The sequence below is a fragment of the Enoplosus armatus genome, chromosome 9 (genome assembly GCF_043641665.1).
Source record: "Enoplosus armatus isolate fEnoArm2 chromosome 9, fEnoArm2.hap1, whole genome shotgun sequence".
Lineage (NCBI taxonomy): Eukaryota > Metazoa > Chordata > Actinopteri > Centrarchiformes > Enoplosidae > Enoplosus > Enoplosus armatus.
In genome coordinates this window covers 11,312,008-11,334,679 of record NC_092188.1, presented here as the reverse complement: position 1 = coordinate 11,334,679, position 22,672 = coordinate 11,312,008, and the positions used below count along the sequence as shown (strand labels likewise).

The window sequence follows — 22,672 nt, the reverse complement described above, 5'->3', positions numbered from 1 at the left end:
ACAAGTTTGTGACAGATTTCTAAAATATTTGTGTTTTCTCGTTTTTATGACAAGTGGTCTAATAAATTTGTTAAGCACTGTACGTGTGTGTGTGTGTGTGTGTGTGTGTGTGTGTGTGTGTGTGTGTGTGTGTGGGGACATAATACTCCAACCAACGACTCCGCCCACTGGTCCCACCTGTCATTTGGTCCGGGCGGTGAGGTTTTTAGTTCCTCAAAGCCGGGTAATTTAGCTGGCTCAACGAAGTTAAACCTAATTCACCTCCGTTTCATTACAAGGACTCTAAATTGACATTGAATCATGGGTATGTCTGGCACGATTCATTTATCATTCAAGTAATCTCAACAAGCAAGTTTGTATTAGCATTATTGCAAGATATTAGCATTTAGTCCTATGGTCAAGCTAGCTCGCTAACGCTAACGTTTAGAAATCTATTGCATTTGGTGACTAATAACAATACAGCTGCTATTTTACTGTATGCACTACGCTTAAACAGCCAGGACATGAGTTTCTGTTTATACTGTGTATGAAGAGCGTTACATTAGACTGATCTTTTTGCCGTTAACGTGGGTAGTTTAGCTTAAAGCTAACAGCAACTTGTCGGAAACGTTTATGAACGAACACTGACGTGGCGTTATAAAGAGTTAGATGTCGTCGCTGGACTTTTTAAATCGATATTTCGATTTAAATGATGATGCTACGCTGCAGAAAGTGTCAGTCAAACGCTCTCAATATTCAGACAAAGCTCGTTGGTTAAAACTTGATCCTTTTAAAGCTGAAACGAACTAACAGTTAAGGTTATACTTATGTAGTCTACGTCATGTCACCTATAAGTGTGTTGATATTAAGTGTCTATATTTCTGAAAACTCGCGTCAGTTAAGTTCCAGCTGAAGTGTCCTGTATTTTCAGTTGTATTACTGCACCATACTACTCCATCCATGTCAAGGCTAGTTTGTTTTTCTTGTCCTTTGTGAAGGACTTTGAATTTAATTTGTGTTTGAAAGGCATTCTACAATAAAACTGACCTTTTTTTGCTTCGTAGCGGTGAACACAGGCACCTCTCTAGTGCTGTCCAGTCTGCTGTCAGTGCTGGTATTTGCTGGGATGCAGATGTTCAGTAAGCAGCTGGGATCTACTGAGTGGCTCACCATCCTGGGAGGTTTCCTGGGCTCAGTCCTCTTCATCTGCTCCCTCACTGTATCCTATTTGTGACAGCATTAATTGAACTGCTTTATTTCATGTTGCGAATCGTTAAAGTAAAAGATTCTTCAGTATTTCATGCATTGTTTAAAATAGCTGTTTGTTAATGAACAGCAAATTCTCTGTATTCTCCAGCAAAATGTTGCATCCCATTTTCTGCCTAACCTGATGTAAATGTACAGATACCACTGAGGGGTGTTTCCACTTTAACTTTACTTTCAGGCATTTAATAATCTGGAAAACCTGATTTTTGGGAAGGGATTCCAAGCAAAGATCTTCCCAGAGAGTAAGTGGTGACAGCACTGAAATCAAACTCATGCAATTACTCCACATTTACTTTTTTTGCTTGCATGTAGTTTTGATGTTATGCTGAGTGACACATCAGCATTCTTGATTTATTAAAGCATATCCGAACATCACCATGCCAACCTTTCCTAATAGGAGTTATCCCTTTGAAAACACAGTTGGTCAGTGATGTAATATACAAACAATATGTACACTTAATCTTGGATTATCCCACAATGTTAGTGCTTTAATATATCATGCAGGTTCTGCTCCTCACTTGTGTTATTCATTCTCTCAACTTCCAGTTCTGGTGTGCCTGTGCCTGTCACTTTTTGCCTCTGGTCTGGTACACCGTGTCTGTGTCACCACATGGTATGTGTGGTATACCTACTTCAACTTCATACAACACAGTTAAAAGTATTCTGTAAATGTATTTTATTCCTTTGCTCTGTGTTTTCTTTCTGTTCCAGCCTGATATTCTCCCTCTTCGCCCTGTACTACATCAACAAAGTATCTGCCGCTCTCTACCAAGCAGCCGTTCCTGCAGTAACACCGGCCAAGGCTGCCAGCAAGGGCAAAAGGAAGAACTGATGAATCTGTTTGATACCACTTGCATCCAGTTAATCAGTCAATATTACCCAGGTGCTGATGGCCAGTGCAACACAGCAGTTGTTAACCCAAATTTCCACAAGATTTTTAAACATTTGGTTTGGTAATATTTCTTGGAAAGTTTGAAACGATTAGAACAACATATAGTATTTTTTTTTTACAGTGATCTTGAATTTGAATTGTGGAGACATGTCCCTGGTGTATGTAAAGCCATAAAAAATGCTAAACAGCTATCTACATTCCACTGATCACCTTTTCCTCAGCACTCTTACACTGGTTGCAAAGAGATTCATACATCCCATCATGTCATTTGTGTATTCATCAGCGCATCGGATTGCTTTTTTGTTTAATTCATTTTGTAATTAAACTCTGTAAAAGACTTTGAATGTGTTTTCATTTTGTCAAACCTGTTTTATTCTGTCTATTTGTTCAGGTAGGTGTGGTGGTATCCAAAAATTGTGAGCTGATGGACAACTGTTTGCTCCATTTTGTTTTTAATGGGTAGTGGTGGCCTACCAACAGTTTGAGTGGAGTTGCTCAGTGGCCAGGAGATCAGGCTGTGGTTGTCAGTGTGATCAAGGCGTTCCTGACAAAGTGAAACTTCCTTAGATAAATAAAGGCTTTTAAAAACGATGTTTAATATGGCATAAGTGTCTGCCTTGTTTTAACCAAAGTGTCAGTTTCTAGTGAGTTGGCTGTTTGACATCTGAGAAGTTGTGTTTTTTGTGAAGTATATCCAGGGGAAACAGATGCCATAGAGGACTGGATCAGAAGAAGCCACCAGAGCCTGTAAGACCACTGTGCTGCTGAGAGATGTTGACTCAGGCAGTCAACACAGGCGTGTCCACAGCATCAACAACTGCTATTGGACTGCTTTGCGTCATGTTGCCACTTTGATGGTTTGATTGTGAGTAACATTAGGACAAGTTTGAACAGATTTTCTGGAGGTGGGAGTTGAACTTTCTGTCTAGCGATGACATCATCTTAAAACTCCCAAGGATAAATACTTTGACGGCTATTATGGTTTTAGAAGAAAGTGTCACATTTGAGACTTGTGGGTTCACCTCTGTATCTGTCTTGTGGTAAAACATGGACAGGGATGGTATTTGCGCATGATTGTTTTCTGTCTCCATGTCCCTCCCTCTCCCTCCCATCACACTGGGCGTTGTCTATCGGACTATAAATTCTTGAATAAACTTTTGGTGAGCCCCTTCGCTCCTCACTGAAGCTCAAACCACAGTTTCTGCCTCTTTGTGTCCTGGTAAGTTCACTATAATTGTTTGAACACTTTCTCCTCGGTTTTCACTGTTGTCTCGCGTTCTTTTCTAAGTCGCGTGAGTTTAGACAGAAAATTGATAATTTATTATGAAAACTGAGATTATACATCTCAGTTGCTGTATTTAGCCTAGCTTGATACATATAAGCTACATGCAAAAGCTCTTTTTGTTTTATTATGTACATGTAGGCTATTCTATATCTGTATTCAACATGTTTTCTGGGGTGGGCTTGGGCGTTGTTGGCGCATTACGCAGGACTTTCCACCTCTGACAAGTAGCGGCTGGTCCTCTGTTATCTTTTCCTTAAGTTTTTTCACTCTCCTTTGTCTTATTTGTGTGCTTAGTCTTTGGAAACTCGACTCGAAAAGGGTAAATGGAAGGGGAAGGCAGTGGGAGACTGGGGGCTTTGAGATAAGGATTGTAGTTTATGTGCCAGAACATTTCTAATAGCCAAAGAATTTGCTTTGAGTGCCAATAAAACCAACACCCACATCCTCACTTAAAATATGTGCGTTTTGGATGAACTAGACTCAGTGGTGGGAAACTCAGATCTTTTACTTTGGCCAAGTAGCAATACCACAGTGTAGAAATACTCGTCATGCATTCAAAACTGTACTTAAGCACAGCACTTGGGTAAATGTACTTAGTTAATTTCTACCACTGGCAGCCTCACCCTCTGCTGAAGTTAATGTGGCCATGCCCAAATGTCAATCGTCCTTTACAAGTTATACATTTTGCAGAGGTAAAAGGTAAAAAGTAATAGAAAGTTCCATTTCACATCTAATTCACATGTTAATATATAAATGTTTAATGTTGTAAATGATCCAGGGGCAGATCGAGGTCTAAGCCTATCTTATATATTGTTTGGTAGTTGAAACTGTAGCGGAGCATCACTCATAATGCTTATCTGTATGTAAAATATAATTCTGTACAGTAACTTACAACAGCTGTCCGATAAGTGTAGTGAAGAAGAAAGTATATTTCCTGTAAAATGCATACCCAGACTTGTCTTTCCTCCTTTCAGCACCCACTTCTGTAACCATGACTGAGTTGGAGAGCTGCATGGAGTCCCTGATTAAGACGTTCCACCGCTATGCTGATGAAGACGGAGATGGAAAGACCTTAAGCAAGAAGGAACTGAAAAAACTAGTTGAGACTGAGTTACCCACCTTTCTGAAGGTAAGAACCTTCTGTCAAATCTGATCTCTATCCTCAGTATAGATCAACATACTCATATGTATGTTATTGCTCTTACTTTAACTTTGCACCCTGAACTTGTCTCTCTTGCTGATGCTCTTTCAGACCCAGAATAACCCCAAAACCGTGGACTGCATCATGAAAGATTTGGACCAAAACAAAGATGATAAATTGGACTTTGAAGAGTTTCTTCCCCTCATCGTCGGCCTGTCGATGGCTTGTGAGAAGTGTTACATGCTCTTTCAGAAGAAGGGCAAGAAGTGATGTGCAAATATTAAAGAAAATAACGATGTTGCTTTTTTTAACAGTAAGAGATTTTTGTAGCACACGTGTGTCAGATTCACAAGTAATAATTACCTTTGACAAGATTTCAACTTCTGTTTGCCTGATTATTCTTCTCGTATGTTGGGTACAAAATACTTTTGTTTCTAGTTCTCGAGGAAGCTTTCTTCTGGTTGCATATAGTTTTGTACACTCTGTGCCCACTATTTCTTGAACACATGGAACCATTATCGTCAACAAGAGTTCTGCCAATGCCAGAAAAATACCTCTGAAAGTACTGAGAATATTGAGTTCACATCTGAAACACATCATTTCACCCATAAATATCCCTTGACTGAGGCAGCAGTTTTTATACAGTATGTAAATGGTCCAATATGGGAATGTGCTGGTATTAGATGAGGCCTGAACTTGGGTGCAGCACACATGCCTGTATGTCATGAGTTCGTGAGTTAGGAGTCAGTGCTGTGCCAAATAAACATGCTTATAAGAGCTTACAAAGATTTGGTGGGGTTTGAGGGTTTATGCTTTTTGGAGACAGTGGTGTTTCTGTCATGGCCCTCCTCCAGTTCAGATGCCAAATTGCTCATCCCCCTGTGTTTTCGATTTATCTCCACATTGTTCTGTTATCTCACACGTGGCACTGGCAGGCTTTTTATTCAAAGTATGAACATCTCTGAAGGGATCGCATGCACCAACCAACATGGAATCCCACAGATGTTGGCAGGTAAAAAAGTACTGTTTACGAAGAAGCCAAAAAGAAGGTTGAAGTGCAGCCAAAGGACATGGTACACTGCATTAGGTGATGGACCAATAATGAATCTGTAAGTACATTTTTCTAAGGTCAATAGACCCAGTACATGTAATATACAGGAGAAAAAAAAGAAAGCAAGTCTGTGTTTTTAATGTTTAAGGAAACATTATTCCAAAGCCTGTGTGCAATGAAGATAAAAGTCTCTTTCGGGTAGTTGGCATTCACCAGCAGAGAAAAAAGGACACAAACCCTAAAATACATGGAAGAGGGGAAGAAACATGGCTATAATGCTGTAAAAGTAAAAAAAAAAAAAAAAAAAAGTATAAAGTTATAATATAAAAATCTAAAAAATATTATAAAGTCACTGCTGAATCCAACAGGTGATCAGTTTGGCCAGTAGGCTACAGGTGTGGCCTTCTTCACTGCAGACGTTTTGACTTGTCATAGTGAGGTATTACTAATATCATTAATGATGACTTTGTTCAATCACAGTGAGCCATGACAGTGTGGCGAGAGAAGTGGAAGAGTATGAAATCGCATTTACACCTGTGCTATTCCTACTGTGACAAGTCAGAATATAAGTTATCAAACATGCAGTCCATCATTACTGTTGGACGTACAGTGTAGGGGCTGGGAGGTTTGAAAAAAGATGTATGTTATCTGCACAAAAACTCAAAAGAAAGACACTTGCAGCAACTGAATCAATAACAGAGGAATTCATGCAAGATAATAGAACAGGAGCCCTGGAGCAGACCACAGGTCAGCTGGTGAGGAAATTAAATTGCCAATGACAACAGAGCATTGCCTACTTGACAAATAAGAGGCAAACCATCAAGAGCAATCCCAGTTATAGGCTGTCAACTCACTTATTTACTTAAGTCAATCACCTGAATAACAGAAGGTATACTAGTATGATCTTAAATAAACAACACTGTCATTAAGAGGCAGTTTTAATGCTGGGTCTTAAAAGAAATCTAGAATTTATTGTTTTTTTAGCAGTATTTTCTCCAATAAGTAGTGATTGCCATACATTCAGCAAGTACTTTCTTTGGGATTTTGGAAATGACATGGGTTTGGATGCCACAAGAGGACATGAGGTCATGTATTGTCTTCACCACTAGATGTCACTAAACTCTTAAAAACCATTTGGACAGTCTCGAGCAGGGGTATTCAACTAAAATTAGAAGAGGTCCAGGTAGAGAAAATGTCTCAAGCAAAGGTCCAGAACATCATAATGTCTAACTTGCGTTGTGATGTAGAGTGATATATATTGAAGTAGCCTAGTAGTTGTATCAACGTCTGCATGTAATCAGCAACTGACAAATCAAATAAAGAAAGTACAATTCAAAAACATTTATTGTCACTTAACAGTGAACTATACAGATGTATAATACAGTAGATATGTATAATGTTCTTCTCTAATTAAGTAAAAGAAGGGCTGCATTTAAAAATAAAATAGCTTTTGAAAAATTGTGCATCTTAAAATAAAGTGCTTAATTTTAGAAAAATAAAATAAAGTGTAGCAGCAGCTCGAGTTTCCCTTTTTCTTTGTTAACTGTTTCACATGTTGACTTAACAGTCTCAACCAATTTCACAATAAATACATCTCAACACATCGTAACAATTGAACAGTTTTACAGTTTCTCTTTCTTTCCCTCTTACATCCCACTCCCCCACTTTCTGTTGTTCACTGAGAGAATTGTCTCTCGCCTCTCACCTCTCTAGTCTGTCTGTATTCAGAGTCTGTTTATTATGTTCCAATATAATAAACAGACCCTCAGTTGAATGGAGGTTATACATGACAACTATTGTGTTGAAGAATGTGGTGTGATGTAGATGTAGTGGTGTTAGTCTCCATAGAAACAAAGTGTGTGTTGATGAAGGTTCACGAGCTGTTGATGAACACATTACTGTTGTGCAACTGACCGGCCAGACAGAGCAGCCAGTTGTTTTTTAAGTTTAAAAGTTCCTACGAGAGCATTTGCCCACACCCTAGAGTCACGGGTATAATAACTTGCGAAATAGATACACAATATAGACTGAACATGACTGTGGGAACACCTGTTTCCTCCTGTCTGCTTTTGTTTTGTACACACCAAAATGCAGGCAAACCTGTACCATACACACCTATATATTATAGGAACATTTCAACATGCTCTTATTATGTCAAGGAAACTCCTGCCATGTGACTTGTGGCTTTTATGTCAAGAAGTTGTTTACCACTTTTTTGCTGTTGTTTTTACACAAGAAAACATAGCCACAACAGCATGCAGCTGTTAGATAACATTATTATTATATATCTTTAACTTTTATTTAACTTTTAAAATTGTCTTTAAAACATTTCCTTCCTAAATGGTGAAACAAACATTAAGAATTAATAAGTAACTTTGTCTGATACAGTATTCATGGTGCAGACTTACCACTGCAGAGGTACAGAACCTCTCCAGCAGTGAAACTCTAACTCGTACTTCAGCCAGCAAAGTGTGGAAAGATGAACTTTTTTTTGTAATTAACACCACATGATCCTTCGTCTCGATTTTCCTTTCCTCCCCTGCAAGGAGAATCTGATCGTATTCAATAAGTGAAAGTAATATGGCCAAAGTGAAGAGAGGCTGGCGATGAACAGCTTGAACTGACCTATAAAAAGGGACTTGGCAGGGGACAGGAGAGGGGAAGAGAGGGAGAAAATGCTGCCTTTCTGCTGCCTTGGAACAGACGAGTGGAAAATGGAGGTTGAGTTACATAACGGCTGAGCCGGATGAATGAGAGAGACCTGCGTCAGAATCAAACATGTTCAATCACACAGAGCACTCACACTGGCGTACTTTGAGACTCACATTCAGCAGACTTGTAACTGCTGCTGATTTTGAACTAAAGTAGGACATTCACGGATACACTTGTAAAATACAATATTCAATTTGTTTCCATTGTGATCCTCGATGATGGCAGACGTATATTTCACTATCGAGCAACTTCATATCAGTTTAAGTTTGAAGTATCAAGCATGCAAAGTGTATTCAACTTTGTTCTAACACGACCAAAAAATAAAGTACAGGTTTAAAACTGGCAGTCTTCACTTAAATACATCTTTATTTCTTACCTGTTCAAAAAATAAAACTTTTAAGGTGGTGATGGTAACTAGAGTAGCATGAAGCATTGTTTTCTCATCATTGGCCATATTTGCAAAAAGTGTTGCAAATGGAAAATTAAATATATATATAATTACTAATGAACAAAGACACACACACACGGCTATGACTTAAATTCACCATTTTGGGCAGGGATGAAACTTACTCACTGTAATTTTCTCCTGAAAGCTAAACTGAGCAGCTCCTCAATGAAGAGAAGGATTACGTTGCCTTAGATGATCGACTCCATCTGTCCACCAATACACACACACAATGTCAACACATGCAACCATGCAACACAAACAAAATCATTGTCTATAGTTAATATTTTCTTTAGTGTGGCACAGAACTGTTGAAGCTAGTCAGGGTGGTGTGGGCCACATATCCAGTGCATGAATCACTGCTGGTGTGAGTGTGTGTGTATGTGTGTGTGTTTCAGACGGCGTGTGTCTACTCTTTAAGAGGAGGCTTTCCCCTCAGTCTGACAACAGTCTCACCTGGAACAGCTGGTGACACAGACGTGATCTCTCTTGGGGAACGTGAACTCTAAGGTGAGTACTGATGAAACACAAGATGTCGGGGAAAGAGGTTTTGTGGAAAGAAAGAAATGAGCAGCATTTAATTTAAACGCTGAGCATGAAAGATGCCATGGAAATGCCAGAATGTTGACTGAATTTTTATTAATTAAAACTTGAGAGTAAATTTATGCCGTTTATTAAAGTTTTATTCAGTGCTGCTGTAAAACATAAGTTTACCTTATGTTGATTTTAAATCCTCTTCTTCAGCTACAGCCATGGCTCGCCTGGAACAGGTCATTACAAATATTGTGGATATATTTCTGGAGTATGCTGAAGACGAAGGCAAGAAACGGCAGTTAAACAAAGAAGAGTTCAAGAAGGTGTTGCAGCAAGAAATACAAAGCCCTGAGTTAAAAGTAAGAGACTCAAAACACTCACATTACATGATGTGCACGTCTATTCATGAAAAGAATGCTTCTTATTCACCATTCAGGTGCACGTTTGTGCATTTCATGCTGTTATTTAACTGTTTTCTCCAGGATAAAATCAATGCTGATGACATTGAGGAAGCCTTAGAGATGATGGATAAAAACCATGATGGCGAGGTCAACTTCCGCGAGTTTTGCCGGTGTGTGTGTGTCCTGTCCAAATGTTACTACCAGAAGAAGACAGGCAGGGGGGGCAAGAGAGGCAAGGGCAAAGAACAAGAAGCTGAACAAGAAGACTGAAGATAAACTACAAACCCTTGAAATATATTGTAGCACCATAATGTACTTAAAAATATTTCACACATATGGCAAATGCATATGTGACACTGCCGAAAACAGATGCAGCTGGTATTAGGCCATCTGAAACTCAAGCTTGTTATTTGTGTTCTAAAGGTGCATGCAGAATACCATATTCATTGTTGTCGTATCTCTGTAAACTGGTTTTCACAAAACTTTCTGTTCGTTCTTCTTGAAAATAAATAAAAACTATGAAGGTGGATTTGTTGTGTGCTTCCTCGTCTGTTTATGGCAATCACTGCATGGTAGTTGCTGAGTATCTGGTGTCATTGCTGCGGAAGGAAACAAGCATGGGCTCATCAAACATTCAACAGACATCACTTGCTGTGTTCTCCAGCGCACATATCACTGTCAGTGCGTCCTCAACGGAAATGTCTGCTGTATTGTTTCAAGTGATATTGACTGGGGTCTCCGCCAGGTTAAAACTTTGACTGATACCAGATTTTTTTCATGTCATAAAATACATTAAATATTTTTATCTATCTGTCTTTTCTGTCTTTCTCTCCTTCAATGTATTTGTGTCAAATCACATTTGTGTGTAACCGTGTTAATGCCTCAGCCATGATCAAGAAAGGTATGAATTAAACGCCACATTTATATCCTTGTCTCTTAGAAAAAAAACTCACATTCACTCACATTCCAGCCTGTGTGCCTGCCTGCGGCAGCTGTGCAGTTACAACAGGTCGTGCAGGTTCGCCATTAGTGTTGCATGAAAAAAACCAGCAGCCTGAAGCAGTACAAATAACAACAAGATTGAACTTTTAATGTTGAATTTGTTCCAAGATGACTTCTCAGAATACCATCTGTTCCTTTATGTGGTTAGCCAAAAAAAGGATGGATGTCTGCGTGGCTCACACCCATTGCTTGCCCATACAGTTGTTAAGTTTACTGCCAGGAGATATTACTATATAACTGCTTTCTCCCTACTGCCTGCCAAATATTTTGATATATTTTTGGCTGTGCAAGCAAAGCTATGGCTTGTGTGAAGATATAACCCTAATCCACGAATTAACCCTAATCATTCTTCTTATAGAGACAAATAATGAGTCCTAAAATACAGGAGTGTAAACACAAATAAATAAAGTGTATGCATGTTTCAGCACAGTATATTTTAACACAGTGTGTCTCTTTTAAACCTAAGCCTTTTGAAAAAGTGAAATGAAAAGTCAACATTATGAGATAAAAAGTATCTTTTCATCTATTTTGTTTTCCTTTTCCTGGTGGAAATGGGTTTCCATAATTGTTCATTATTGACCACACTTTAAAGGACAGTTCCAACATTTTGGAAAATGTTCTAATTACTGTCTTCCCCCTGCTTCCAGTCTTTGTGCTAAGCTAGAACATAGTATAAACATTATAAAATTATATTGATCTTCTGATCAAAGTTATGTCAGCAAATAAGCTCATTTGCTAACTTTAAAGTGATACTGCTAACAAAATCTTCAGAGTATGAAATACTGTAGTACTGGCTTTTCTACCTGCTAAATGTCCCCTCAAAGATGACTTGACTGACATTGTCCATCCTGTAGAGCAATTCCATCAAATGTACTGTATATGTTTTGTCAAACCGTCAACCTTATTTGTCTAAGTCACATCTAAGTTTCAAAGCTCAACTTAAGGGACAGGAAGTGACAAGAGAGACACACCTCAACTTTATTGTAAAGGACACTGAAAAGAGAACTCGACTTTCGCTCTAGTTGTCCTTGACAACAAAGCAGCAGGCAGAAACCACTGATCAATCCAAGTGCCTCCAGTGTTTTGCTAATGATAATCATGAGGCAATAATTCCACTGTGAACTGAGAGCTTGAGAATTTCATCATGTTTTCTTTCTGATGGAAGAGGAGACAAAAAGTTATTATGACTGAACCATTTACATATCCAACACTGAATTCTGACTGGAGAGAGCCCACAAATGTCAGGCCAGGTGCTTTCTGTTTATTCAGCTTGAACTGGCTGACAGGTTCATAAAGGTGGTGCTTTTGCAAATAGGCGGTTGCATATAAATAGATGGGATGAGAGAGAGAGAGAGAGAGAGACAAAGTAAATACTGCTACACATGAAGTGACATGTGAGGGGACAGCCTCTACTGATACACAATGTCTGACACATGTAGATACAAACATGTACAAAGAAACACACATGTGGTAATCCATGTACTGAAAATCTGGACCACTCCCCAGAAACCAGTTTTAGCACCAGCTTCAGAGGGTGGATTCATTTTTGTGTTTATAGAGAAAATATGTCATAGATTAGATAGAACAGATCCCAACCCAGATTTAATCCCAGCCCAGAATGTTGAGTGTAAATCATAGCCATAATATGTGTGTGTGTGTGTGTGTGTGTGTGTGTGTGTAATGTATCTCTATATATGCATGTACACCTGTTTGTTTAAATTATAAAATGTTTTTTATTTGCATTCATCTATCAATAGCAGCTTATCCTGAGCAGAATCTCATGGCTCCCAGCTCACATTGGGCAAGAGGCAGATGAATAACTTTTTTAATTGTTTTTATTTTGTACTTCATATGTTTCTTAGTAGTAGGATATTTATATACAGGTATAATAGTAGGATACATGTTTAAACGGTTGTTTCTAACTTGGATTGGTCTGTTTCTGCCTTGTCATGTGTACTTTATGTTGCTGTCTTTTTGTCAAACTAACTATATATGAAAATCGAATAAATTCCACATATATGTTACAACTGTTTTCACACTGGTGGATAGTTTTCTCATGCCTGTACTATCCTTTACATCCACCAGGGGTCCCTACACATCTCCCTGGCTGAGGGCTGAGTCTTGGCAGCTGACTACAAGCAGTATATCAGATCTTTCGCTCTCTCAGTCTGAACTTGACTGTAATGACTTGGCCACATACTTCCGCCTTAGCTTTTTGTCTGGGCTTGAGTGTTTTCCTGCAGTGTTTGATCCCAAGTGGGGCACTGACTTATGCAGGGGTGGCATTAACTTTAATTACTAACATTATAGTATCTTACATTCCTTTGTTGTTGTTGTCAGTTTTTATTTAAAAGATAAATAGATCTACCAATCCCAACACAACATAGTGGCACCACATAAATGTACTATAAAACTTCCATACTTTAATATTTAAGTCCTCAAAAAGAAATTGTACCTCCAACAGTAGACTACATACAAAAGACAACAATTGACACTGAAAAAATACTCGTCAAACAAGTTGGTTCGAATTCAGGTCCCGCCTCTGACCAGGCAGATAGCCAATCATAGTTTAGGTTAATGGGGTGGCACCTGGTGTGGCCAATCAGATTTCTGGCATTTAAGTGCATAGAACAAGACTGAAGGTAGGAGGAAGATAGCAAATTTCCCAAAATGTTCCCAAAATTTCTTTTGGCAACTATGAAATATATAACCTGAAATATATAACTCAGTTTTACAATGAAACATGGATACACTTCATTTACTTGAGAGTAGTCTTTTCCATCTTCAGGATGGATGTGGGTGCCTTTCAGAATTAGAAATAATGTATTTACATAAAAAAAATAAGTTTCCGTGTCTGGAAGAGGGTTTGTTCTCCACAATAGGCTCTACCTTTGCAGTTCTTCAATGAAAAGAAGGATTTCCCCAGCTTAGATGATTTATTCAACCTGTTAACAAAACACTTCTCACATCAGTGCACTCACATAGACATACATGTAATGTCAACAAAAGTTTTCTCTATTGACAACACAAACATGAATCCACCTTCTGAGCAATGATAAATGCTCTCTCTGTAAAGTATGGCACATAAGGACTGGTGAAGCTGGTTTGTGGGGAGTGGTGTAGGTTTTCAGTACATGAATTATGTATGCATGTATCTGCATTTCTTTGTACATATTTATCTACATATGTCAGACATTGTGTGACTGCTCTTAAAAAGAGGCTTTCCCCTCAGACCGACATCAGTCTCAAATAGGACCACGCTGGTGACACAGACGTGATCTCTCTTCACCTGGTGAACGAGAACTCGAAGGTGAGCCCTGATGGAAAGCAAGATATAGAGGGAGGGAGTTTTTTTGGAAGGAAAGAAAAGTTGTAATATGTTCCTGAGCTACGGAAATGAGAAGATATTGTATGTAAACTGTCAGAATTACTATTAATCTAGAACTTGAGAGTTTAATTTCCTACATTTACTTAAGCATTATTCGGTGCTACTGCAAACACAAGTAGCGCTGAGCACTTATCATCCTCCTTCATTGACTTTAACATTGTTAGCTCTAATCTGTAAACTTTAGTCTAACAGCGTAAGTATCAAATTCACCAATATCAAGAGCTTTTATAAGACTTGACAAGTGTCTTGGTAACAACTTTATTTTCTATTCATCTGTTTCAAAGGCATTAAAAGCTGTGTTTATTTTCTTATACCTCATTCTCAATCTTTTTGTCCAGCTACAGCCATGGCTCGTCTGGAAAGTGCCATTAAAAACATTGTGGACGTATTTGTGGAGTACGCTAACAGCGATGGCAAGTTAAACCAGGCGGAGTTGAAGAAGCTGATTGACAAAGAAATTGAAAACTCTGAGGTTAAAGTAAGAAACTCAACACACTCACTTTACATGACACGTTACAATGCACATGCACATCTATACATAAGACTTTCACTTGCTCTCCTGCTTCTTATTCACCACTGTAATAATCAGCTGTTCATGATGTTCATCAGGCTAAAATCCAAACGGTCGACTTGGACACGGCCATGGGGAAGCTGGATAAGAACCGTGATGGAGAGATAGACTTCAGAGAGTTTTCTAAGTGTGTGGATTTCATGAGCAAGTGCCTCTACCGCTGGAAGACAGGCAAGGGCCAAGAATGTGAAGACTAAACAGAAGATTGATGATAAAACCTTTGAAGAATTGCCATCATAATGTATGAAAAAATTACTAATGGCATGTGTGACACTGCCTACACTGACAGCAGAAGCTACAGAATGTGACTTTCATTGTCTCTCTGGTTTAGTGTCCCTTCAATACTGGCTAAGAATAAATAAAAACTATTAAGTTCAAATTGATGTGGGCTTCTTCATCTGTTTGCAGCAATCACTTGCATAGTAGTGTTTAATGCCACTGTTGTGGGTGGAGACAAGCATGGACTCTTAACGATGGAAGTTTGGCTGATATAAAACTTTTTGCATCCATTTTTGACCAGTAAGAGTCATCATAACTATCTCTGTCTAACTCTCACTTTCTCTCTTAGTCTCTGTCTCTTTGTGTGAAACCAGTTATCTTTGACTATCTATTTGTTTGAAAGCTCCATCTTTATGAAAAGCTGAATAAACATAATGCACCTGGTCTGAAGTGTGCAAGCTCTCAGAAGTCAGAACTTGGTTTTGTGTAAGGTATGAAGTAAAGCCAACTTCTTATGAAATTCTCAAACCCTCCATGCACAGTGGATTGCTTAATATTTAATGTGAACAAAACACTGTAAGAAAAGAAAGATATTTGCAGAGAAAGTTTATTTTGCGTACATTAATCAAAAATATCTTCGATAGAGTCAGTTGGGTTAGCAGTTGGCCACTGATCCCAATAGCACACCTACCCTGCCCAGGGGAGAAATGTCGGGTTCAAACAACAAATGTGTCCATACGACCTTTCCATCAACTCCACAACGTGTTAACTCACTCACACTCCAGCAGTCCAAAGGCCCTGCTGCAGGCTATAACGTAAGGAAACAAATATATACAGTAAGGAATGATCAGCGCTAAATGTGTTTGCATGAGAAAGCAGCTGTACAATTAGAACAGGTTGTGCAGGTTGTTTATATGAACAGTGAGTGCCTGGTGAGACAAGCATTCTGCTTTCAAAGTGACAGCTTTAATGTACTCTCTGAGTCTTTATGGCATGAAACTTCTGATACAACAAGAACATATTTTTTATGTTTAAATCCATTATAACAAATTAAGTAAATAAGTGGTCTGCAAGGGACCCAAATTACTGGCTGCAGAAGCAAAGCTTTTCCAAAAGTAGTGTAAGCATAAATTAACCCTAATGCCTATTCTACTCCACAAAGACATATAATTAACTACACACAAGTAAATTAAGTGGATGCATGTTTTAATACAGTATGTCTCCATGTGAGTTTTATTTAATATTGATATTAAATGTCCCCCTGCTTCATAGAACAAGCAAGTCATGGAGATATGTCTGTACTGATGCAATCATAGATGAAAATGATGTTGGTCTCCCCCTCTAGCTCTTGGTAAGACTCTGCCCAAAATCTATCTTCAGAGTACTTAATAACACTGCGGACTGTGGTTGTAAACATTTTTATAATATCTCAGAGAACAGATGCAGATGCAGTTTGTGTAATTCAGTCCCCACCAGAGGGATCACCCGACCACACCTCAGGCAGGGAGGAGAAAACACCGCACACAGGAGGGAGGAGGCTATACAGACGGCATTTGTTATTTATTTTGATGCCCGGCTGCGTGTTGTGAGTGTGTTTCAAATCTGAATTTCTAAGATGAACTAAAAAGAAATAAAGTGAAGAAAGGTAAAGAAAGAGAGGGAGAGAGGGACACAATGCTATAGGCAGCACTTAAAGAAACCACACATCGCCCACGCCCTATGACTATACTGAATCACAGTGATCAGTCAAGTGATTAATGCCATAATACCTTGAATGGCAATAAATATATATTCTAAACACAAAATGCTTCACTTACAAACATGAGGTTATCCTTATAAATCATAACACCACACATCGTTATAGGAGGGTCAGAAATAGTCAAATCAACAACTGCACAACAGAAACTGCACATGAATGCTAGAATGCTGTTGCAATCCCCCAAAGGAAAAAAAACATGGGCAGATAGATATCCATTTGTGATTAACATCCACAAGCAGGCAATGAGTTTCGGAACAACTGAAAGCTCCTAAAACACTATAAACTCAACACAGCCAGAACAGAGCACCGGCAGCAGATGTTACTTTTTATGAATCGTGGGTTGTTGGAGTTAATTTGCTACACCATATGGAGTTCATGAATGTGCAAGGAGGACATTATACTGTACCTGCACATGTAAAAAGAAGGGTAGTGTTTAATAATATACAGCAAACAGTCCAATTACCAACTGTTTGTTTGTTTTATGCCAACAGCTCCAGCATAAGCAGCAATAATGCAAACTGACAAAGCACAGAAACAATGGAAACCAGAGCCAATAAAGCACAAAGACAGAAACAGAGAAAAGGAGAGAGTCACACACGGAGCAAACTCCTTCCATTGTGCTGCATTCTGTCAGTCTCATATTTCCTGCTGTCCAGCGGTAACTCATTGTAAACCAAGCTGCATGGTAGCAGCAGCATTATTTTTTTGCAAAAGCCACACAACTGCCGAGAGAGCTAAGCTCCAATTTTAATATATCATTCCTTTCCAGGGATACATTCAGCCAAACCATAGCTCATAAACTATAATGAACTCGACAGGGTTATTACACAATCTTGCGCAATTGGAGCTGCTCAACGGCTACAGGCTTTTTTTGATCAAGCTACATTATTCAGGAAATCAGGAAGTGAAGGAATTGTTCACATCATGTGTATATTTTACAACTTTGCATTTTCTGTGCATGTTTATGCAAAAGAGCACTAAACAGAGAAACTTGTACCAAAAGCTGAAAGTACAGGGAAAAGAAAGACTGAGGAGCACGACCGGACGAAAAAAACGAGTGAAAGTCTTTCTTTCTTTCTTTTTTTTCTTTCTTTCTTTCTTTCTTTCTTTTCTGCAGCTGAAAGCGGTGCTTTACAATGTAATTTGGCTGCTTCCTCTGTGAAATCCTCTGCTTGAGGTAAACAAACATACTTGCGCGCACAATCAGCCACTGTAGTGGAAAGTTTTAGTGTTCTCATAGGAGAGGCAAAGAGTACACAGCACACAAGAGCATCCTGTTTTGACAAAAACAGAGAGCCCTGCTCTAAACACTAACAGTAGTGTGTTACACTGCCGGGTTGAATTTGCCCACAAAAAAGTGAAAGAAGTACATTTTTAGTATACTTAAGTTATACTTACTTTTACAACAATAAAAACCAAATTTGATGGATTTGCTGAAGATGTACTTGCAAAAACTAAGCCTTCACTTGAACTTTTAAAGGTAGCTGTTTGAAATCTCCTTAAAACCTTACTGTGTATTCATAAAAAATACTTAAGTCCAGTTGTAGACTACACAAATAGTAAACTAGAAGTGTAGTTCAAATATATTATAATATTATAAACACATATTGGAAACTAAAGAGTGAAACCCTGAAATTTCTTTAAGTTTAATGTTGAACATCCGCACGTTGCTGCTGTCTCACACTCAAGTCTTCTCAAGTTTTCAGATTTACGTTTTATAACATAACATAAAATGTTTTAACAAGACAAATAGTCGACAGCCACACTAGTGACTCTCAGAGGCGTTTTTTAGGCACAGTGAAATGCACAAATGTCAACCTCGTGGTGTGTTAGAGGAAAAATCATGGGATCACCAAAGTCATGAGGATTCATCGCCTAGCACCCATGAATGTAAAAACTCTTGTGGTGATCTGGTGCATTCCTTCAAATCTTTTTCCTCTTCAAAGTCATTTTACAACAAATGGCAAACTAGATGAAACTTGTCCAGGGCTGTTTGCTGTTCAAAACTTAACTGACTGTAATAGTACGGTTAGGACACAGTTTGGTTGAGAGTCATTCCAATCTTAGGTTTAGTAAATGTTTGAGACTTTGGCCTGTCCTTCTAATTAACTGGATAATCCACAAGGACTCTACCACAAGCAGCTGCAATGCACCATAGGAACTCACAAAACACAACTTCCATGTACATCATTCAACCACGCAGTCAAACTACACGGTCCCTCGTGTGTTTGAATCTGTGGAACATTATCACAAAACCTTTGAAACCATTCCACTGTTTTAACGGCTGATGTTCTGAGCAGATCATTTTCAGTAGATGTTGGTGCGTTTGTGAAAGGAGGGCAGTATCATCTGTGCAGAGTGGTTTGTTTCAGGCACATTTGGTATCCGCAAACATTCTCTGCCAGTGAGTCATGGTGTCTCCTGACCACGCCTATCCTCTGCTTTTGTCTTCTTCCCACTGTCTGTACTGGAGTCTCTGTCTCTCATTAATACCAACCCCTAACTCGGACCATCAAATGTTTCAACACACAGCCACCAGATTATGATATAACTATCCTACAGTTATGAAATACAATTGTCTGTGCATGCAGAGACATGTTGCTGATTGATGTTGAGGTTCTCACTCACTCTCCTAGGACACAATACTGAATACAAGGACTGTATTAAAAGCCATGGAGAGAGTAGTAGAATAGATTCTATGCGACTTATACAGAAAGACATACAGACAGTTTGTACAGAAGTAGCTTTAGACAGAATTAAATTTGCCATTCCATGTTGCAGTGGTAACTCAAAGCAAAGCTTACTGTTTGGTGTAATGTTAGTCAGACAAAATGTTGACACAGTTTGCTGGCAGTGTTGAAAGTAATACTTAAAATTAGCAATACTATGATGGAAAAAGACTCCATAACAAGTAAAAATGACATGCAGCATGAGCTTATTTATTATTTATAGTAAAAGTATGATACAAAACTACGCTTTGCAAGTTTTCTGAAGAGAAGAAGGGAAAAAAAGAAAAAAGAAAAAAGGAAAAAGACAGAAAGAGGGGTGGAGGCTTGGAAATAGGGTGCGTCAACCTCTATTTAAAAAGATTTGGGTCCATGCTCTCTTCACAAATCCCTCTCCGCCACCCTCTCGACCTACACAAGTTTTCATACAAATTTGGTGAGTGGAAATATGTGTTCTTCCTTTTTAAAATATGCCATTAACCATTTTGTATTTAACTTATCTAAATAGATGACATGTACAGTAGCATTATGTCGAATGAGATGCATGGATGAGCTTCTGGGTGTGATTTGTATACTGTATGGAGTGCTGCCTCTGAATAGGATTAACATGCCAGTCTATGGTAAGATTAAAACAAGATAATTTGAATATTGTAATAGCAACAATTGTGAAATTGGTGGGAATTCAGTAAATCAAGGCTACAAAGGGTTCAGGGGAAAAACAATCCAAAACAAATGCAAAGTTAAAAGGATATAGAGACATACAGTAAGGTGGGAAACCTGAGAGGAAATGAAAATTAGTGAGTAAGGACAGCGTATGATGGCGCTCCTCAAAGCCAACGCCTTGAGGAGAAACAACCAGTAACGTGAGTGGGAAATCAGATGATGCTGATCAGCAGGATAGCAGGACAGTTAGACGCCATGAATTGTTTTAGATAATTCAGACTTTCCGCTCACACCAAACTACCAGTTTGGTCCTCTGTTGCACCACCCACACTTAACCATGTCTCTTAGAAAAGATGACAGGGCAAGACTTAGAGAGAAGGAAAATGAGAATTTTAGCCTGCACTGAATCCATTTTTGAAGAATCAGTTCTATTCATAAGACAAATGAGCAAGTGTGTTGTGCAGTAACATTTCTGATCTTAAGCTCTTCATCCAGCTCCTTCCAGTCTTTTAATTCAATGTTCCAAAGCAGTAGAGTCTAATGCATCGCCACAGCCATGTAAAATAAATAAATAAATAAACACTGGACTACATAGTCAACAATATTTTCTCATTCCAGCGACCATGTCGGACCTCACAGTTGCAGTGGAAAACCTTAGGAAAGTCTTTAACAAGTATGCTGGAAAAGAAGGAGACAAAACCACTTTGACCAAGGCAGAACTTACTGAATTGCTCCGTGAAGAGCTTTTTGTAGGAGGAGTAAGTAGAAACGATGCAGCACTATTTCAACAGAGAGCTGTGAATGTCTCTTTGACATATTTATGACATTTTATAATCTACTTACAACTCCTGCTGTTTGTCTTTCTTTAGGCCCCAGACAAAGCTGTTGTGGAGAAATTCTTCACAGACCTGGATCAGGACAAGGATGGTGTTGTTAATTTCATAGAGTATGCCACTTTTGTATTAACCCTCTCTGCTGTCATGCAAAAGATGTAAATACTTTGGCCACATTGCCTCAGAACATGCTTGCCTTTAATTTGTACTAATGAAAAAAAACTGAGCTCTCCAACTTGCAGCAGTATCACAGTCAATCTATGAAATACACATTATCACAAGTTCTGAGGAGTAAAACTTGGCTTGTAGGGCTTGAAATGTGCTGACTTTGAGTGTGTATCACTGATTTCGAATGTCAGAAGTGACTAATACAGAAACTAAAATAAAGGTTGTTGCATTTTATAAAGATTTTGTGTGTGTTCCTTAACAAAATATAGATGGAATATACAGGCATCTGATCCTCTCTACTGCACATCTACCAGGCAGAAATGCCTTTAAAATCATCTTTAAAAAAACATAATCTGCCTTTTTTATACAACATGTTAACTAAAATGGCAGTCTCATCATTCAGGGACCCATCTAAACAGCATTATATCTGCATGTGATCCATAAAGAGTGAATGTTTAAATACATCCACAAAACCGCACAAGCAGCTCATTCCATATCCATAAAACTGAGATGATATCTTAAAATAATAACACACATGTTCGTAAAGATTTCAGTAACTGTGTTGTGTTCACATATGTTCACCATTGGGTTATCCACTAAAAAGGCTCTATGCAGCAATGTTGCCCCCTTGTGTTTAGATTTGTCACTCTGAAGTGTCCATGCCATTTATTTCCCTGTGGTGTTGAGGCTTGAATCAATTAGCCTATTATTTGGAAGACCCCTGTGTTGTCTAATAGTAGTGCAGTTGCTAAGTTGGTGCCATGTCTAGCTAATATTCTGTACAGTGGTTTAATCTAATGTACTGTAGCCTTTCTTTTGGCTTATTGCGTAAAATCTGTATCTGCAAATTAATTAGTAACTACAGCTGTGAGATAAAAGTGGTGGTGTAAAAAGCTATATTTCCCAACAAAATAATAAAGTCAATTAACAGCACCCTAAATTGTAGTCAGGTAAGAACTCAGGTGCTTTCCAGCTCTTATTGTTACATTCTGCCTCTCCGTCCCTCCCTCCAGCCACATTCCCACTTCCTCAAACCCATTCATTGCCATTCTCTTTCTGTACACCAGATGCCCTCTGACTTTTTCACCCATCCCAGTCACCTCACTCCCACATCCAGCCACTCCCTCCTGCCCTGCCATAACCCCTTCCCCACCCGCCACTCACCTGCTTTGCATTTCCCCTAATCAGCCCAGTAGTATTATACCGGGTAATTTTCACTAGTACTCTGCCAGATCGTCATAGTTGCTTTGTCGCTTCATGTCTTTGTGTTCGAGCCTCTGATCACTGTCACCTGAACCCTTCACCCTGAAACCTGAAACATATACCTGTCTGTAAACTCATGTCCCTTAATCTGGTCAATAAATCCCTACTCTTTACCAGTCTGCCTCCTTTGTCTGCATTTGGGTCTTATCCTTGTTGCCTGTATTTACCATTGTGACACTTGTGACAATATGGTTTTGCTTACTAGGGACAGGTCTGCACAGAGCTGTGTATAACATATTGCATAATCTGTCAGGGTTGTTGCATGCAGTAGTTTCTTATAGACCTGGGATCTACCCTGAAAAACCAGCTGTGATTGTTTGATGAAAGAAGGAAATGATAGTGAAACTGACACTCAATATTTGCCCTGTAACTTT

General features: G+C 38.8%; 4 protein-coding genes across 6 annotated transcripts; all 4 read left to right on the top strand.

Moving 5' to 3' along the window:
- The first annotated feature begins 197 nt into the window (after positions 1–197).
- Positions 198–2,475, top strand: krtcap2 (keratinocyte associated protein 2). The gene is made up of 5 exons (XM_070912376.1): positions 198–304; positions 1,044–1,198; positions 1,424–1,487; positions 1,792–1,858; positions 1,957–2,475. The coding sequence occupies exons 1-5, from the start codon at positions 301–303 to the stop codon at positions 2,075–2,077; spliced, it is 411 nt and encodes a 136-aa protein (XP_070768477.1). The 5' UTR covers positions 198–300; the 3' UTR covers positions 2,078–2,475.
- A 726-nt stretch (positions 2,476–3,201) lies between these two features.
- Positions 3,202–5,351, top strand: s100a10b (S100 calcium binding protein A10b). The gene is made up of 3 exons (XM_070911983.1): positions 3,202–3,356; positions 4,397–4,551; positions 4,675–5,351. The coding sequence occupies exons 2-3, from the start codon at positions 4,414–4,416 to the stop codon at positions 4,831–4,833; spliced, it is 297 nt and encodes a 98-aa protein (XP_070768084.1). The 5' UTR covers positions 3,202–3,356; positions 4,397–4,413; the 3' UTR covers positions 4,834–5,351.
- Positions 5,352–9,523: 4,172 nt separating this feature from the next.
- On the top strand, positions 9,524–9,976 carry LOC139290145 (protein S100-A6-like). Its single transcript, XM_070911838.1, has 2 exons — positions 9,524–9,664; positions 9,788–9,976. Exons 1-2 carry the CDS (start codon positions 9,524–9,526, stop codon positions 9,974–9,976), a joined length of 330 nt encoding a protein of 109 aa, XP_070767939.1.
- Positions 9,977–13,786: 3,810 nt separating this feature from the next.
- On the top strand, positions 13,787–15,046 carry LOC139290557 (protein S100-A1-like). Of its 3 annotated transcripts, XM_070912368.1 has the most exons (4): positions 13,787–13,827; positions 13,941–14,018; positions 14,435–14,574; positions 14,706–15,046. In XM_070912368.1, the coding sequence occupies exons 3-4, from the start codon at positions 14,443–14,445 to the stop codon at positions 14,862–14,864; spliced, it is 291 nt and encodes a 96-aa protein (XP_070768469.1). In that variant the 5' UTR covers positions 13,787–13,827; positions 13,941–14,018; positions 14,435–14,442; the 3' UTR covers positions 14,865–15,046. The 3 variants fall into 3 exon arrangements, with proteins under 3 accessions (XP_070768469.1, XP_070768470.1, XP_070768468.1); XM_070912369.1 differs by lacking the exon at positions 13,787–13,827 and having other exon boundaries at positions 13,840–14,018; positions 14,441–14,574; XM_070912367.1 differs by lacking the exon at positions 13,787–13,827 and having other exon boundaries at positions 13,842–14,018.
- The last annotated feature ends 7,626 nt before the right edge of the window (positions 15,047–22,672 follow it).

Excerpts from the sequence above, each read along its gene's own strand:
- LOC139290145 (XM_070911838.1), top strand. The coding sequence starts at position 9,524 with ATGGCTCGCCTGGAACAGGTCATTACAAATATTGTGGATATATTTCTG. Across the intron at positions 9,665-9,787 it reads TACAAAGCCCTGAGTTAAAA|GATAAAATCAATGCTGATGA; the intron begins GTAAGAGACTCA and ends TGTTTTCTCCAG.
- LOC139290557 (XM_070912368.1), top strand. The coding sequence starts at position 14,443 with ATGGCTCGTCTGGAAAGTGCCATTAAAAACATTGTGGACGTATTTGTG. Across the intron at positions 14,575-14,705 it reads TTGAAAACTCTGAGGTTAAA|GCTAAAATCCAAACGGTCGA; the intron begins GTAAGAAACTCA and ends GATGTTCATCAG.
- krtcap2 (XM_070912376.1), top strand. Across the intron at positions 1,199-1,423 it reads TCTTCATCTGCTCCCTCACT|GCATTTAATAATCTGGAAAA; the intron begins GTATCCTATTTG and ends CTTTACTTTCAG. Across the intron at positions 1,859-1,956 it reads CGTGTCTGTGTCACCACATG|CCTGATATTCTCCCTCTTCG; the intron begins GTATGTGTGGTA and ends TTTCTGTTCCAG.
- s100a10b (XM_070911983.1), top strand. The coding sequence starts at position 4,414 with ATGACTGAGTTGGAGAGCTGCATGGAGTCCCTGATTAAGACGTTCCAC. Across the intron at positions 4,552-4,674 it reads AGTTACCCACCTTTCTGAAG|ACCCAGAATAACCCCAAAAC; the intron begins GTAAGAACCTTC and ends ATGCTCTTTCAG.